This window comes from Saccostrea cucullata, unplaced genomic scaffold (assembly GCF_032062105.1).
Source record: "Saccostrea cucullata isolate Sc308-1 unplaced genomic scaffold, CSIRO_AGI_Scuc_v1 ctg1059, whole genome shotgun sequence".
In the NCBI taxonomy this organism is placed as follows: domain Eukaryota; kingdom Metazoa; phylum Mollusca; class Bivalvia; order Ostreida; family Ostreidae; genus Saccostrea; species Saccostrea cuccullata.
The window spans coordinates 189,990-206,308 of NW_026933409.1; the positions used below are offsets into that span (position 1 = coordinate 189,990).

Genomic DNA, 16,319 nt, shown 5'->3' on the forward strand with positions numbered 1-16,319 from the left:
GATTCGAACCCGCGACGTATGGAACAACTCCTTACTTCGCAACTCTAGAGCAGTCGCTCTAACCACTTCGCCACATGGGCACAACTTGTTTGAGTAGTTATTGATGTAAATCAACAAAAATGTTGGGCTCTTTTTCCGACCTCGTCAATTAAGATTTTAAATAGACATCGATTTATTTTGATGACATTCCTACTAATTAAAATTTGATTATATACTGGAAAAAAAAAATAAATACGTAAATCTAAAAAACGATAGCATTTTTCAAAATATCACAGCACTTTTTTTATTTATCATGCAAATTACAAAAATAAAAATGTAAAAGCTAAAACTTAAACATAGGAAAAATACAAATAATCACAGTCCAGTTTCGTAACCATGGTAACCGTTGCCGTAATGTCAGGAACTTAGTCACGCTTTTTCTGATAGGTGATGTGGAAAGCGAGATGTTCCTCAATGACGCGCGGATCTACAGAGGCACTGAACACAATGCCACACGTTTCGCATTTCCTCTCTGGTCTCCGAGATTTCCATGAAGTGTTTGCAAGATTAGGCGGGGAGCGGATCAAAGAAGCCACGGCGCGGTTCTTTGGTTCCTTTACTTGAGGCGTACCTGTCTGTAATAGAGAACCCGTTTATTGTTATCAGAGGTTCTGTGAAACAATTATGAGTTCCCATTGACCAATACAAGTATACTTTATCACATGAAGTAAATTTTTATTCTAGACTATTACAAGCAATCAAGATCACTAAGATAAGAACGTAACACTACTGTATGCTTTTCTATTTCACAAGGTATTGATTGAAATAGAAAGAATTGCTTGTTTCTTTTTGGCATTACAGTTTAAGAAAGTACACCCGTCTTGTATTTTATACATTTATTCAAAGCAATGAAATAATTTTGATATCTCTCCTACCTTATAAAAACCAATAATATCATAAACAATAGATTAGATTCAATGTCACTCACTGTTAATTTGCGTGCAAATTGGCGCCATTCATTAGTAAAACATTTGGCGCGGTCCTTCAGCAATGAGCGAATTCTGTGGGTGACCTCCACTAATTTGGCGTCCGTTTCCTCTTTCATCTGGGTAACCACCTATGACGGAGGAGAGAGCTCATTACTGACCATGTCACGCAAAGTATGTATACAAAAATACATGAAGGTAATTACTCGCACACAAGAAATTCTAAATAATGTCTGATTAATAACTCTACGATGACCTTTTTCAATGTCTTCAAACGAACTTTTGTAAATTATTTTTTTTACTGAGAAAAATGCCTCCTAATGACAGTTTGGGGTGAATAAACGAGGAAACGTTCGCGAGGAATTTCACACCAATAAGGGCTAGTCTACAATTTAATTTTACACGTCAAGTAAGATTTACCAGAAAGTGAAGCTCAATTTACGCTAATTTGAAACCGGTTATTGTGACCTTCTAAACAAAAATTTTTATCTGGAGCGTGTCACACACGCTTTCATTTCACACCTGTTTTTAAAACCATCTGGAACGTGTACACATTTTGATACCAGATCAGTGCTTAGGAACTTTTGGAAACTATCATACAAAAACCTGGTATTTTTAAAACTTTTTTTTACCTTCAGATTTTTCTTGATATCGAGCATGCGCTGTGACTGGTTGTACATCCGATCCCTTTGACTTTTCACGGTGTTCGTCAGGGAGGCGATTGTGATGCTTTGCTTATTGATTGTTTTGCGCATGCGCTCTTTAAAAGAGAAATGAAATATGAAATGGAGTTAAGAGTTTCTGATAAAAGAACACAAAATTATATTACGATGGAAGTACTTTAGACATATAATTACCCATTCGCCTGGGTATGTACATCTTCCACTCCTCGTCAGAACCGACGTCCTTGGTCTCCTCGACCTTGACTGTCAATGTTCGACCTTGAAAACAAAAACAAAATGAACAATTATACATGACAAATTTTCTTTTTGTATACCAAAATTCAAGAAATAAGTAATTTTCACCAATTGCCATTGTATACGTATATGATCCGTTATGTAAATGTTAACTATTCTTGTGAAATTTTTCAGCAGCATTTCAAAAAACTTTCATAAATGTTCCTTGTTTTAGTATATCTCATTAATATCTTAAGTTTAATGAAATAAACAAATTACTGTTAAACATTCAATCAGTTTCTGATAATTTGTTTTTTTTATCCCTACTTTAGATCGAGAGACATATCAACAGAGAAATGATCTATATATGTAATATGTAAACAAACCATTTATCTCTATTACTCCCTGGAACCCCTCTTTCAGGAGCTTTAGGATTTCCTGATCCTGATCGTTCTCTTTAGCACTGCTCATCTATAAGGGATAAAATATTTTTTTAAAACATAATTAGTCGCCACATTTCCATCTAAAGTGAGGATATTATACCTATGTATCAGGCATACCGTTACTTTGCCAAATCAAAAAGATTTCCTAAGGTTAATCAGGGGGAAACCCCCCCCCCCCTCCAAAGATTTAACCCTTACTTTCTTCTTTGTATATTGAATAAAGCATGTATTTTTTTTAAAAAACCTGGAGTTTATTGCTTGTCCATTACGGGTTTCATGGATCTAAACTTGACTTGTAAAGGAAGCCAAGCTTCTGCTGAATCTGACGAATGTTGTGTTTAACTTCTTACACTGGAGATTATCTGAGATTTACAAACACAAACAGCGAACTCAATGCAATAGTTTATGAGGTTAAAAGGAGAATTTTCAGTAAAACCAAAATACCGTGTTTTTTTCTACAAAGCTGCGCTCATATTCCATTTATACGTGTTATACAAGATGATAACTTAATTCGTGTTTGTTGTTAATTTGAAACCAAATCTTAACTAAAATATTTATTACGATTAGTTTGATGGTCCTTTTCGTTGGACAAATAAGAAATCTAATCAGAAAAAAATAATTGAATTTAATGCATCACCCATGATATAGCCTGTATCAATTAGAGTTCGTTCAGGTATCAAAGATACCACATTAAGGTAATACGATACACCATTTTTTACGAACTATTAACTAAAGGCAACTCTTTTGAAATGAGGTTTCAGTATGGAAAGATCGATATCAGCTTAATATTTTATATAATTACACTGTATAATTTTTTCTTCATTTTTTTCTTTCAAAGAGAGAGAAACATTAAGAATGTTTAATTTGCAAATAAGATCTCTCAGTTAAAGTTTAGAAACTGTTGTAAACAAATGCTAAATATGAAAAATAATAATCTAGTAACAGGTATCAAGAAATGAGACAAAGATTGTTTATATCTCTTAAAACTTTGAAAAGAAGTTTCCAAAAATGTCACTTATATATAGGAAAGAAATATCAGGCAATTGTATTTCAAAAAATTGATATGAAACTCAAATTTCAAGATAAGTTTATGTGAAGATGTACAATTGTAAAGATACATGTACATCACAACAGAACAAATATTCTCTAAGATTGTTATTTTTGTGCAAAATTACATTCAAGTCTTCTTTTGGTATAATTGATACCTCTTCTTATACCTCAGTCCCCAGATAATTCTTTACAGTTATTAATTTTCTAAATTAAGTTTTGAAGCTGTCTTTATATAGATCTCATTTTACCCATGAGTAGGATTTCATCTGAGTTATCTACTTGAAATAGATTCATTACTTTAACATTTTGACCTTTACGTTTCCTTCATAAATTATTTACCTGATGACCTTTGACCTCGGCATTTTCCGCTCTCAGCCTCTCCATCTGGAACTCCATAGTTCTGAGTTTCTCCTCCAGTTCCTGGTTCTGGACAAACAGTTCCTCCAGATGGTACGTGTTCTGACGACCCGCCTCGTACTCTGCCAGGGTCCTCTGGAGCCTTACACGTAACTGGAGATCCTACAGATAGACGGGTAAAGCGAGAGGGATAAAGATATGATGTAGTTACAGCTAATTTTAAACTATGATAATGTCAATTTTATTCTTTTTATTAAATGATCTAAGTTTTAGTATGAATACTTTTACATTCATTGAACAGTTTAATTCTTCTTTTATCTTCTCTTCATGAAAAGTAGATGGGGGAACAAGACGGACAGAATGCATATAGCGTCAGGTATTAAGGAGGCTGGGGGGGGGGGGGGTCAACAAATTAATCACAAATGAACCACCAGATTTAACTTATTTTTTTAGATACGGTATCTTAAGCTGTCAACTATCATTTGGCAAAGAAAAAAATCATACATTTTAGTTTTAAAATTTGATCATTTTTGTATATCTTTATACGGATCTCTTCTTTTAAAGGAGATCGAAATAGCCTGAAAATGGCTGCCACCCCCAGCCTCTTTAAGAAATCATATTCAATATGTGAACTGAATATTTAAATTAACTTCTCATTATGGAAATTTATGAAATTATGAGAGAAAAAGAATCTCGTAGAAAATGTCTCTTTTATAAAACTATTGGATGGTATTCGTGGGATTCGAACCCTAGCAATAAAAATCCGAAGAATCATACTGCTTTGAGACTAACGCGCTAACTACTATGCTACATTGCTCATAATGATTGTGGGTATTTAAATCATGTTTGTTGATATGACCCTTGACTTCATGGACTTGAAGTATTTCTAAGAAATATGCGAATGTTTTGCCATAAAAGTGTACTTTTAAGGTATAGTGGGTCTTCGCTCCATGTTTTTGTAAACCAAAAAAATGTATATTTCATTGCAAACTTTTAGGATTATCTTTCAAAAAAATGGAGCGAAGACCCACTCATATTAAAAAATTTCATTAAAGTATGAGAAAATGATCGTTTTTGTTCTTTTTAGTGTGTGTTTGATTTTCCATAGGCATATATTTTCAGTTTTTATGGGGTTTTTGTAAATTGTAGAGATTTTACATTTAGTATATTTTAGTAATAGATGAAATATCAAATAAAATTTGGATATGATTGAGATTTAATTTTTCACTTCTCATTTGTCGATCTATAGGCACTTCTCCCGCATTATCCCCCTATCTTCTTTCTTTTTAAACTACCGATGCAGGTTACATATTTGCAATAATTGCCACAACAGTTAAATCCAACAAAAACAATAAAACACATTTTATTGTTAAAATAAAACAAACCTCTACCTCCTCTTTCAGGATTGTAATCTGCTCAGACATTTTTCTAACATTTTTTTCACATTTTGTATGATGCACTATTAAATCCTCTATGACGGATTTCCCCATGGCGCATGCGGCACACGACATAGAGTTCCGGCTTAGAACACTAAACACAGTTCGAGGACTGGGTAGAATGGCTAGTTTATGCTCATATGTTAATGGCAGATTTGGATACCAGGTGATAGAAAGTTGCTACAAAATAAATTTCATGGAATTGAAATGTAGATTCTCACACACATCCATTTTTTTTTCTCCTAAGAACATTTGCCTGGCAATATCGAATAACATGTAGATACATGTATAAGAACATTTGGGAGATGAAAGTCGTACCTCTTTGCAAACCGTTTTGCTGATATCAAGAATGGGTTCTACTACCGAGGATTGGGATACTACCAAATCACCGTTCACCTTCTTAACGACGGATTTCTCCGACACAATTCGAAAGATATCCTGCCATTGCTCATTGGAAAATGTGAGCAGCGTATCTGGGTCCGCGGTTCGAACCATGACTCGTTCCTTGGTTGGGCGCCTCTTTTGAGGAGGTGGTTCATTGTTCATCATTTCAAACGAATCCTCAAGACCTTAAAAATGTAAGAAACAAAAGTAAAGAAACATATAAGCATTAACAAATTATTATCGAACAATAAAGAAAGTAAACCTGCATGTAATGTTTTTATTTATTAGTTTTGGATTTGGTTAGTATTTTTTCCTCTGACCTCTTTTTCTAGTTGGTATAAAATAGAACTGATCATCGCAACGAGTGTCACACTCAAATCCCGGCTCCAAAGTGAGAAAGGTGAAGGACGTGTCTTCTTGTGCCCTTTTCTCAAGGCCATCAAAGTGAAGGTCATCCTCATACCCTGGCAATGATTGAAACCGGAAGTTGTTGCTTACCCCGACCACATGATTGTCCCTGGTGACGTAGAGGAAACAAAAGTCGGTTTCCTCCTCCCTAACATCCTGTAAACACGGTTTTTTTTTATCATTCCAATTTCTTTGTACTTTAAATTTTCGAAGGTTTTTGATACATTCATATGACAAGATATTATACTTTACACAGCAAAATTTTATTTTTCAATAGCAAGTTAGTGTCAGTGTTTTAGAGCAAATTTTTATGATTTTTTTTTAAAAATAATTTTAGATTTGCGTCTTCAGTGCTTTGGACATTAATTAACAGTTCTTCTGAGAAAATATTGATGCATTGGTTAATTTAAAAAAGCAGAATATGATGCACAATGATTCTCCTCACCTACCACAGATAAAGGATAGTAACACGTATTACAATGCTGCATGGTTGTCTAGTTAATCAATTGGTGGAACTCGGTCATAGCATTATAATTACTGCGAATATTTAAAGTTATAACTATATTCTTCTGTGTGAACAGTATCATACAAGGCTAATTAATAAGGATTGTGTGTTTCCTTGGTAACCATATCAACAATCGTTATGCCCGTCACTACTGACGCCGAATTAAATTATGACGATATTCGTTGTATACCTCTTCCTAATTAACTTTTTTAATGATCAGCCTTGACTTTACGACAGACTCTACACATCATATCCCTATTTCTTTCACCAGTGACAGAATATTTTCCCTTATGTTTGAATAATACGAACTGGTCTTGGAGTAATTAAGCTTACTTCAGAATTACATATGTAATTAAGTAAGAATTAAAGAATTTTTAGAGGCGGTGTCATTGTGGAATATTAAATACATGTCTGAAGTTTTGAGTAGTACAAAACTTACGGCGAAATTGGAAACCTGAAAAAGAACAGATCTACGCCTTCTGTGGACCGTGTTAAGATTGTGAGGCAACATCGGCGCCCATTGGTACTCCAAATAGTCCTTCACTGAACTCCAGCCCGAATAGAACAGGCCTACCCAGTCATTCATGTGGGGGTGAAAATCCAAACCTAGGTCATATGTGACCGGAAGAATTTCACGACCGGAAGTTATGTCCTTAATGGGGCGGAAGACAACCAGATCAAAGATAGGGTTGATGGTGTCCATTTCCTCGAAGTCGGCCATTGCTGACAGAAAAATAAAAATAAGTAATTAGCTAAAATAGTAATATACATTTTTTTTAAATTCTGATTTAAGAACATTGTTACAACATATAAGAATATTCAAGAATAAAGTGGCAAACAGAATGTTAAACGAGACTATTATCTGCCAAATAACTGTTCCCACCTTATAACCCTTCATCTAATCAAATTATTTGTTTCAAACGTGTGGGTCTTTTCACAAAAAATATATTGTGACTAAAACAAAAATTCCCATTCCTTAAGACTTTTTAAGCTATAGTAGGAGACCAAAGAAAATCTTGTATTTCCATTTCATTAGATTACATTGTAAAAAAATATATTTATGAAAAAAAAAACGGGTGTTACAGAATTACAAAGTCATCAGTTTTTCGTTTAAGTCGACAGATTATTTTTGAAAAGGACAGCTGGTTCTACTTGGGTTTTTTTGTTAGATATACGCCTTCAGAATTTATATTAATGTGTAGATTTAAAGAAGAAGTAGTTTGATTGCAAAGATAATAGAGAAAGGGCATGTAAAAATACAGTGTATACCTTTATCTGTGAATCTATGAATCTTTACTGCTACTATGGAAGGAATATCAATACCGAAAGAAAAAGACATGCATCTTTATGGTAGTGATTAAACTGACATTACTATATCTTTTTTAATCACATAATGTCTAATATATACCAGGAATTCAATAAACATGAGAAATTCTTTTGTAATTAGCAATATACGATTCATATCACAAAAACAATAAATAACACGCCAATAGATACATGTAACAGTTCCTAGAGAAAACTTCATTACGAAGGCAAATAAAATATTAGTAAATACATAAGTTAATAAAACCATGCGAAAAAAAAAACGTTTTTTAAATCCAAGGTCAGTCGATAATTTCTTCAAACATGTGTATATCTGTTTTGTATTTCATCGAGCATTTTGAAAAATCAAAAATCAAATAAACTTGTGATTTCTAAATTGGTTTTTATATAATTATTTTTTTTCAAAAACACCAAAGCGGTAATAATTTGATATCTTGTGATTTCCAAACCGATTAAATTGACATCCCTCCAAAGATGTATTGATTGATTGTATATTGTTTAACGTCTCTCTCGAGAATTTTTCACTCATATGGAGACGCCACCACCTGCCGGTGGAGGGCTACAAATTTTGTCCTATGCTCAGCAATCAGGGCCTGATGGATTTTTTTCGTGCCAGCACCTACTGCGACACGGGGCCTCGGTGTATACGGTCTCATCTGGAGGACCTGTCTCCACGTCCCACAGTGGGATTCGAAGGATTAACTCCTTACTTCGCGACTCTAGAGCACACGCTCTAACCACTGCGCCACGCGGGCGACCCTCCTTAGATGCACCTTATCTTGTTTCGAGTTAACATATTGAAATAGAAATATTTCAAAATAAAGTCTTGACAGGAAATATAGATTATTGAAAAAAGTATCGTCTGTTCTTAAATTATTCAATATAAAATGTACAAAAAAAATCAAGATTTTGAAAGGTTTGTTATGAAATTTTAACCAACTTACCCTGAATCAAATGATCTTGATTATGACGTCATAATTGGGATGCGTATGTTTATGACTGTTTGACGTTAGTTCCATTCTGACGTCATAATCAAATTGAAAGTAATTTTGGATTCATATTCTCAGCATACATTGTTAAAGGAATGAATCTTATTCTTGGCCAAATTATCAAGTATAACCTGGTTTGGGTCAGTTTACGCTTTATAATCCGGGAATCGGATTATAAATTAGCGTAAACTGACCCAAACCAGGTTATACTCGATAATTTGCCAATAATTGGAATTATTCCTTATAATATAATTCTAAAATAATTAAACGACTGTGGATGTAAAATTAATTGTGCTGCTTTTTATGAGTTCAAATTTGCCGCTCAATATTACAACCGTAGTGACGAAAGTGATGGGAAGCGAGGGGAGGTAATAACTGATACCATAAACCTAAAGCAAAATATATAATTATGCTGATACACAGTCCTTTGTTTACATGAGGTAAGATCAAGCTGCTGTTTGAAGATAAAGGTACATTTATTAAATCTGGAATTTTCCATGAATCCTGAGGATTGAGGGGATTGATGAACACAGATGATTCAGCTGTTGTCAAGGTTGTGTCCCCATACCAAACTAGATTATACAGAAAATTTGCGTTTTTTTTAATCAACCAGACAGTGAGAGGCTTGAATACAAACAAAATTAAATTATTTAAAGATATTAATTTTTTCAAATTTTATAAACCCCTAAGACCTCTTTTTTAAAGAATTCTACATCAACTATCGGTTTTGATCACATTTTTGAATTTCGCGATCATCCCAATCGCTTTGATTGCATTTACATTTTTAAACAAAAAAGTTAGAAATTGATATGTTTTGTTAAATGTGAAGACAAAGTTTTAATCAGCATACTAGCATAAATACATTGTAAAATGATTCCAAATGGACATCACGATTTGTAATTCATTTAGCGTATCGTTATTATGTTCCCCAAACGAAGTTGGGGAACATATTGTTTTTACTCTGTTTCTTATTATGTTCCCCAAACGAAGTTTGGGAACATATTGTTTTTACTTTTTCTGATTTTTTTCTTTGTTCTCCGGTACTTTTTTGTCCGCGAGTGTTCTCGTAAACTACTTATCCGATCTAGGTGAAACCTTTTTAGGGTCACTAGGTATGTTATGTAGATGTGCGGAACGAAGGTCATTTTGCGCGCACGTGCGTGCAGGTGCGCGCACGTGTAACACGTGAAATGACCAATATAATAGATTTAGCCGTAACTTTTTAAATATTGGATGAAATGCTTTGAAACTCATAATATAAGGATATAATAGTAGTATAGACATGATGACATGGTCAAAATAGCAAGATCTCACGCGCATGCAGGTGCCCTTCGCTGCGATTGGCTGAAACTTAAAGTCTAAATATCTATTTTGTTTTCTGACTAAATCCTTTGAAATTTTGAACATAGTCTTACATTATGAAGATCTACAGCATGATATATAAGAATAATCATGAACGCACGCACATGCACGTGTGCTGCAATCTGATTGGCTAAAACTTTAAATGCCTACAACTTTCTTGGTTCTCAATAATACAGGGTGAAATTTCAAATATGAATAGATATAATGATTGCTTACATTATACTACTATCAAAAGTAAATACATGGACGTGCATGCACATGCGACCGCACACAATGTATTAAAAGACAGTATACTTGAGTGTTTGATGTTCATGCAGAATCAAGAACTTCTAAATGTCAAGACATGTAACATACTGAAGCATGCAGATCTTTTTACCCTTGACCTTGAAACTTAGGTCAAGGTCACTGGTAACCTGAATAAAATGTTGATATTAGCTATTTACCAAAATCACCTTGACCTATGAACTTGAAATCGACCTTAACCTTTGTCCTTGACCCAAGGGTAAAAAGAAACATGAAGTACATGTACATGTATCTAGAAACACCTTTCAGAGTTTATTTCGGTTGACAGGTTAGAAGTTAAAGAGGTGGTGGTTTTTTATGACCTTGACCTTTCATCCAAATGTCACAATGAATCTTAAGTTCTTGGAATAAGATACAAGATTCAACTCCAACGTTAAATAGGTTAAGAATAAAAATACCCCCCCAACCCCCACCCCCCCCCCCCACACACACAAACAAATCAAATTAATGGCAACGTAGAGAATCACTGTTAAACTCAAATAACACCTCGGACCCACATAAAATTTCAGGAAAACTGCAGAAAAGAGCTCGAGGAAAGTGTATCAAAATATTTCATTTGAGTTTCCAAAGTATATAGAAATTATTAATTTATACAGAAAAAAATTACAAATCCTGTCGTGTTTAAGATTAAAGTGCAGATGACCCAAGTTGGCATATAAGCCTTTTATAGCCTATTTATTCAGATGTCGTTAATAGCATTCGATTCTACTGATTTGAAATAATATTTTAATACCAAGCATCCTTTGTTTAATTTACCTTTGAAATTTATTTGAATTTTTTTTAGAATTACGCAATCCCCAGAAATAGCGATTTTCGGTATATTAAAAATCAATATACATGTACGCTCCTTCGTAAAATAATCAGATATTTGCATTCATGAAAAAAATATTTATAAGAAGGTGTTAAACAATATAGGTCACATTAGCTGACACGAATGTCTTTTTAAACATCTCTTGTAAAACCCAGAGAGTAGCCCCCTATGCATTGGAAAAAATGAATAGTTCCGGTCAAAAAACCTTTATATATTTATTTACAAAGTATATAAAATTTACCAGGCACAGGTATCAGAGTTGTCAAAATGGCCTGAGAGGAAATATTTAAAAAAATTCTGAACAGAAAGGAAAATCCCTTTTCCATGTATGGAACTACTATTGAATATAACCAACCCCGAGCCCGATCTTAAAAACACGGTAGTAGAAAATTAGAATTTTGCTGTTTTATTAATTTTTTTGCTTTTAACTTCTTTTCTTGAAGCCAAATCATATGAAAACATTCAAGAAGGTGAAAAGACTTCATATTGTTATCTGAATTAAAATCAAAATTGTAATCTGAACAGTTAGTCTCCTTATTATGTTCCCCAAACGAAGTTTGGGAACATATTGTTTTTATTATGTTCCCCAAACGAAGTTGGGGAACATATTGTTTTTACTCTGTTTCTTATTATTATTATTATTATTATTATTATTTTTCTTCTTCCTGGGAAAATTTTGTCCACGAGTGATCTTGTAAACTACACATCTGACTTAGGTGAAACCTTTTTAGGGTCAGTAGGCATGTTATGTAGAGTTGCCAAACGAAGGTCATTTTGCGCGCACGTGCTTGCAAGAGCGCGCACGTGCAACACGTGAAATGACCAATATAATGGATATTGCCGTAACTTTTCTATTTTTTGATGAAAATTCTTAAAACTCATAATGTAAGGATATATTGGTAGAATAGACAAGATGACATGGTCAAAATAGCAAGATCTCACGCGCATGCACGTGCGCTTCGCTCTGATTGGCTGAAACTAAAGTCTCAATATCTTTCTTGTTTTAAGTCATAATCCTTTGAAATTTTGAACTATGTCATACATTATAAAGGTCTACAGCATGATATATAAGAATTATCATGAAAGCACGTACATGCACGTGTGCTGGAAAGAGCGCGCACGTGCAACACGTGAAATAACCAATATTATTGATGAAGCCGTAACATTTCTATTTCTTGATGAATTTTTTTGAAACTCATAATGTAAGGATACATTAGTAGTATAGACAAGATAGACATGTTCAAAATAGCAAGATCTCACGCGCATGCACGTGCGCTTCGCTCTGATTGGCTGAAACTAAAGTCTCAATATCTTTCTTGTTTTTTGTCATAATCCTTTGAAATATTGAACATAGTCCTACATTATGAAGATCTACAGCCTGATATATAAAAATTTTCATGAAAGCATGCGCATGCGCGCGTGCTGCAATCTGATTGGCTGAAACTTTAAATGGCTATATCTCCCTTGTTTTTTGACGAAATGCTTTGAAATTTAAAGCATATACATGCATTAGGATATCCTACAATATGATATAGAAAAAAAATCATGAAATCACGCGCATGCACGTGTGCTGCAATCTGATTGGCTGAAACTTGAAATGGCTATAACTCCCTTGTTTTTCAACCAAACAGGATGAGATTTAGAACATAGATAGATATAAGGGACTTCTACAAGAAGGTATGGTCATCATGCACGTGCACGCACGTGCATGCATTTGGAACCAGTGGATTTAAAATTACACTTGAATGAGTAATTTTTAATACTTTTGGACTGAATGCTTTAATATATAGTGTATTAAGATATATAGATAATGTAGACAAGATGATATGGTCATAACGCACATGCATTCACATGCGCACGGGTGCAATGCTACAATTTGAATATAATTTGTATCCTTCTGGGAAAACGTTGTTAAAGTAAAAAATACACAGAGTTTGTCTTATTTAATGAAACTTACAGGGAATATGGCACCAAAATGGAGTTGGAGAGCGTTTGGGGAACATCTGTAACGGTTCCCGTTACAATTAGCACTAGTTATTATTATTATTATTTTTCTTCTTCTTCTTCTTCCTGGGTACTTTTTTGTCCGGGAATGATCTCGTAAACTATACATCCGACTAAGGTGAAATGTTTTTAGGGTCAGTAGACATGTTATGTAGATTTGCGGAACGAAGGTCATTTTGCGCGCACGTGCTTGAGAGCGTGCACGTGCAACATGTGAAATGACCGATTTAATTGATATAGGCGTAACTTTTTAAATTTTTGATGAAATGTTTTGAAATTTATAATATGAGGATATATTAGAAGCATAGACAATATGACATAGTCAAAATAGCAATATCTCACGTGCATGCACGTGCGCTTTGCTCTGATTGGCTGAAACTAAAGTCTCAATATCTTTCTTATTTTTCGATGAAATCTTTTGAAATTTTGAAAATTGCCATGCATTAGGATATCCTACAACAAGATATATAGCAATTATCATGAAAACACGTGCATGCACGTGATCTGCAATCTGATTGGCTTAAACTTTAAATAGCTATAACTCCCTTGATTTTCAACCAAACAGAATGGGATTTGGAACATATATAGATATACTGGACTACTACAAGAATATATGGTCACCATGCACATGCATACACGTGCATGTACGTGCGCTGCAATCTGATTGGCTGAAACTTTAAACAGCTATAACTCCCTTGGTTTTCAACCAAACAGGGTGGGATTTAGAACATAGATAGATGTAACGGACATCTACAAGACGATATGGTCACCATGCTCATGTATGCACGTGCGTGCACGTGAAATGAGCAAAATCAAAAACACACTTGAATGAGCGTATCTTTTTAATACTTTTGGATTAAATGCTTTAATATTTAGTATATAAAAATATATAGATTGTGTAGACGAGATGATATGGTCATTATGCACATGCATTCACATGCGCACGCAAAATTTGAATGAACTTTGTACACTTCTGGGTAAACGTTATTAAAGTCTCAAATGCATCGAGTTTGTCTTATTTAATGAAGCTTACAGGGAATATGGCACCAAAAGGGAGTTGGGGAGCGTTTGGGGAACATCTGTAACGGTCCCCGTTACAATTAGCACTAGTTACATGTTATGTTAAGTTTGAATTTCATCTGCTTTTAATTTTGAATTATTAGATTCTATATTCAGTACAATGGAAACCCTCTATTTATACAGGGTGTTTCACAATATATGTCACAAATCTAAATGGACATAATCTGAATATCGAGCATGATACCAAAAATACCAAAACACCATAGGTAAGCACGTTGATCTAAAATTATGATAATGCAAGGTATTGGGAAAATTGTAATACACTATGAAGTAACTGGTGATATAATCAGTGATGGCATAATTTCAGCTGATCTCAAAATGGAGTACAACTTGCAGCAAAAATTTGTGGTAAACTTTCATTATAAGAACGATATTCTAAATGTTGTATAATGTGTGATGATTAAAGAAAAAATATATATATACTAATAAAAACTGCTGCCTATTTTTCATATATAAAGAATAATTAGAGGGTTTAAACTAGATTATAATGTAAAGATGAAAGACAGTTAAATCCCCCCCCCCCCAAATTAAGAAGAGATGAGAACAATAATGAAGTGAAATCAATCATTGGGAACCCCCCATAAAAGTTAGATCTAAGTTTAGGGATTTGAATTGTAAGAATGCCGGTAAGTGTATCAGGTTTATTTAGAAATCTTAGATTTGAGTTAAGTGTGTATTTCAAACCATTTGACGTTCAGATCCGGTTAAAGTTTGGAAGATGGATTGAAAGGTGGAGCGAAAGAAGAAGTCACCAATTAACAGATACTGGTAGTTCTAAATGACACATTTATCTCAGTGCAACTTTTAATAAAAATAGACATGCACTTTGGGGGTTCTAAAAAGCCAGATAAAAACAAGAAAAGTCTCAAGTATCCTGTGAACTTACAAAACAGTGGTCCTACAGAATTTTCTAATTATTAGTCTCTTTAGTTATTCAGGACGATGTTGGGAAAACACTTGGAGATTAACATTTTATAATTTGTTGCCAAAGTAACTGAAGTGAAGAATGTTGGATACTTTTGACTGAAAAAGTAATTTTGAATCTATGCTGATTAAAATGATATTTAAAATACATATGTAGCTTTTGTTGTATTTCATCTATATGTCTTTAGATGTGTGACATATATTGTGAAACACCCTGTAGATACAAACAAGTTTTATGCATTTGGCAATATATACAATTCATGTAGAATTTAATATCTATAGCTAGTTATTATTCAAATCAGAGCTCTGTAGAGTATATAAAATGAACGACTATTATACACTACAGACAAGAAAAATAATTGTTTACAACAATTTTAAAGACAAATTATGTATAATATGTTTGTAAGTATCACATTTTGATGAATAATTGATTTATAGTTGCCGGTAGATGGCTCCAAACTAAGACCGATACTCAACAGTCACACTAAGGTGCAGTAACACAGGACCTAGATAGGTTTATACGGTCTCATTTGAACGATTGGTCTCCGTGTTCTGGAATGGGACTGAACCTACTTCGTAAAGATTTACTCCTTACATGTATCTGCGACTTTGGATCTAGCTCTATTGCCATTGCACCATGCGGACAAACAAAGCAGGGCTTAGTTTTTCTTAATATCTATTATCAATATCTACATATTACGAGATGTATATTCTATCACATCAAAATCAATGCATAACCACACGGTTTTGTTTTATCATTACGAAATATTCGATGTGTCTGTGTATGTAATAAAAATGTAAAAAGCTTACCTTTTGTATTAGCTTTGTACGTGGCGATATTAGTAAGTTGATTATGACGTCATAGAAACAGGAGGGATAACTCTAATATTCCTAGCCAAGAACCAAAGGCAGTCCGGGTACAAGCATGAAATTGTCGTTCGGTAAAGTAAACACAAAATAAAAATTTAGATGAATTTGCGATCAAATTATTACAGTTAATATTGCTAAATGATTTTAGCTCCCGCCAAATTCCAATATTTAAAATTAAAATGTTATAGTTAAGTGAGAATAGACATTGT

The 16,319-nt window shown here is 33.7% G+C and overlaps 1 protein-coding gene across 3 annotated transcripts; it reads right to left on the minus strand.

Moving 5' to 3' along the window:
• Positions 1-279: 279 nt before the first annotated feature.
• LOC134238258 (tax1-binding protein 1 homolog B-like) lies at positions 280-16,109 on the minus strand. Of its 3 annotated transcripts, none has more exons than XM_062720379.1 (11): positions 16,051-16,109; positions 6,884-7,167; positions 5,852-6,095; positions 5,466-5,716; positions 5,103-5,327; positions 3,694-3,873; positions 2,248-2,332; positions 1,823-1,906; positions 1,598-1,725; positions 968-1,096; positions 280-614 (listed from the first exon to the last, which is right to left on the minus strand). In XM_062720379.1, exons 2-11 carry the CDS (start codon positions 7,163-7,165, stop codon positions 405-407), a joined length of 1,818 nt encoding a protein of 605 aa, XP_062576363.1. In that variant the 5' UTR covers positions 7,166-7,167; positions 16,051-16,109; the 3' UTR covers positions 280-404. The 3 variants fall into 3 exon arrangements, with proteins under 3 accessions (XP_062576363.1, XP_062576360.1, XP_062576362.1); XM_062720376.1 differs by having other exon boundaries at positions 5,097-5,327; positions 16,051-16,108; XM_062720378.1 differs by lacking the exon at positions 16,051-16,109 and adding an exon at positions 7,714-7,761 and having other exon boundaries at positions 281-614; positions 5,097-5,327.
• Positions 16,110-16,319: the final 210 nt, after the last annotated feature.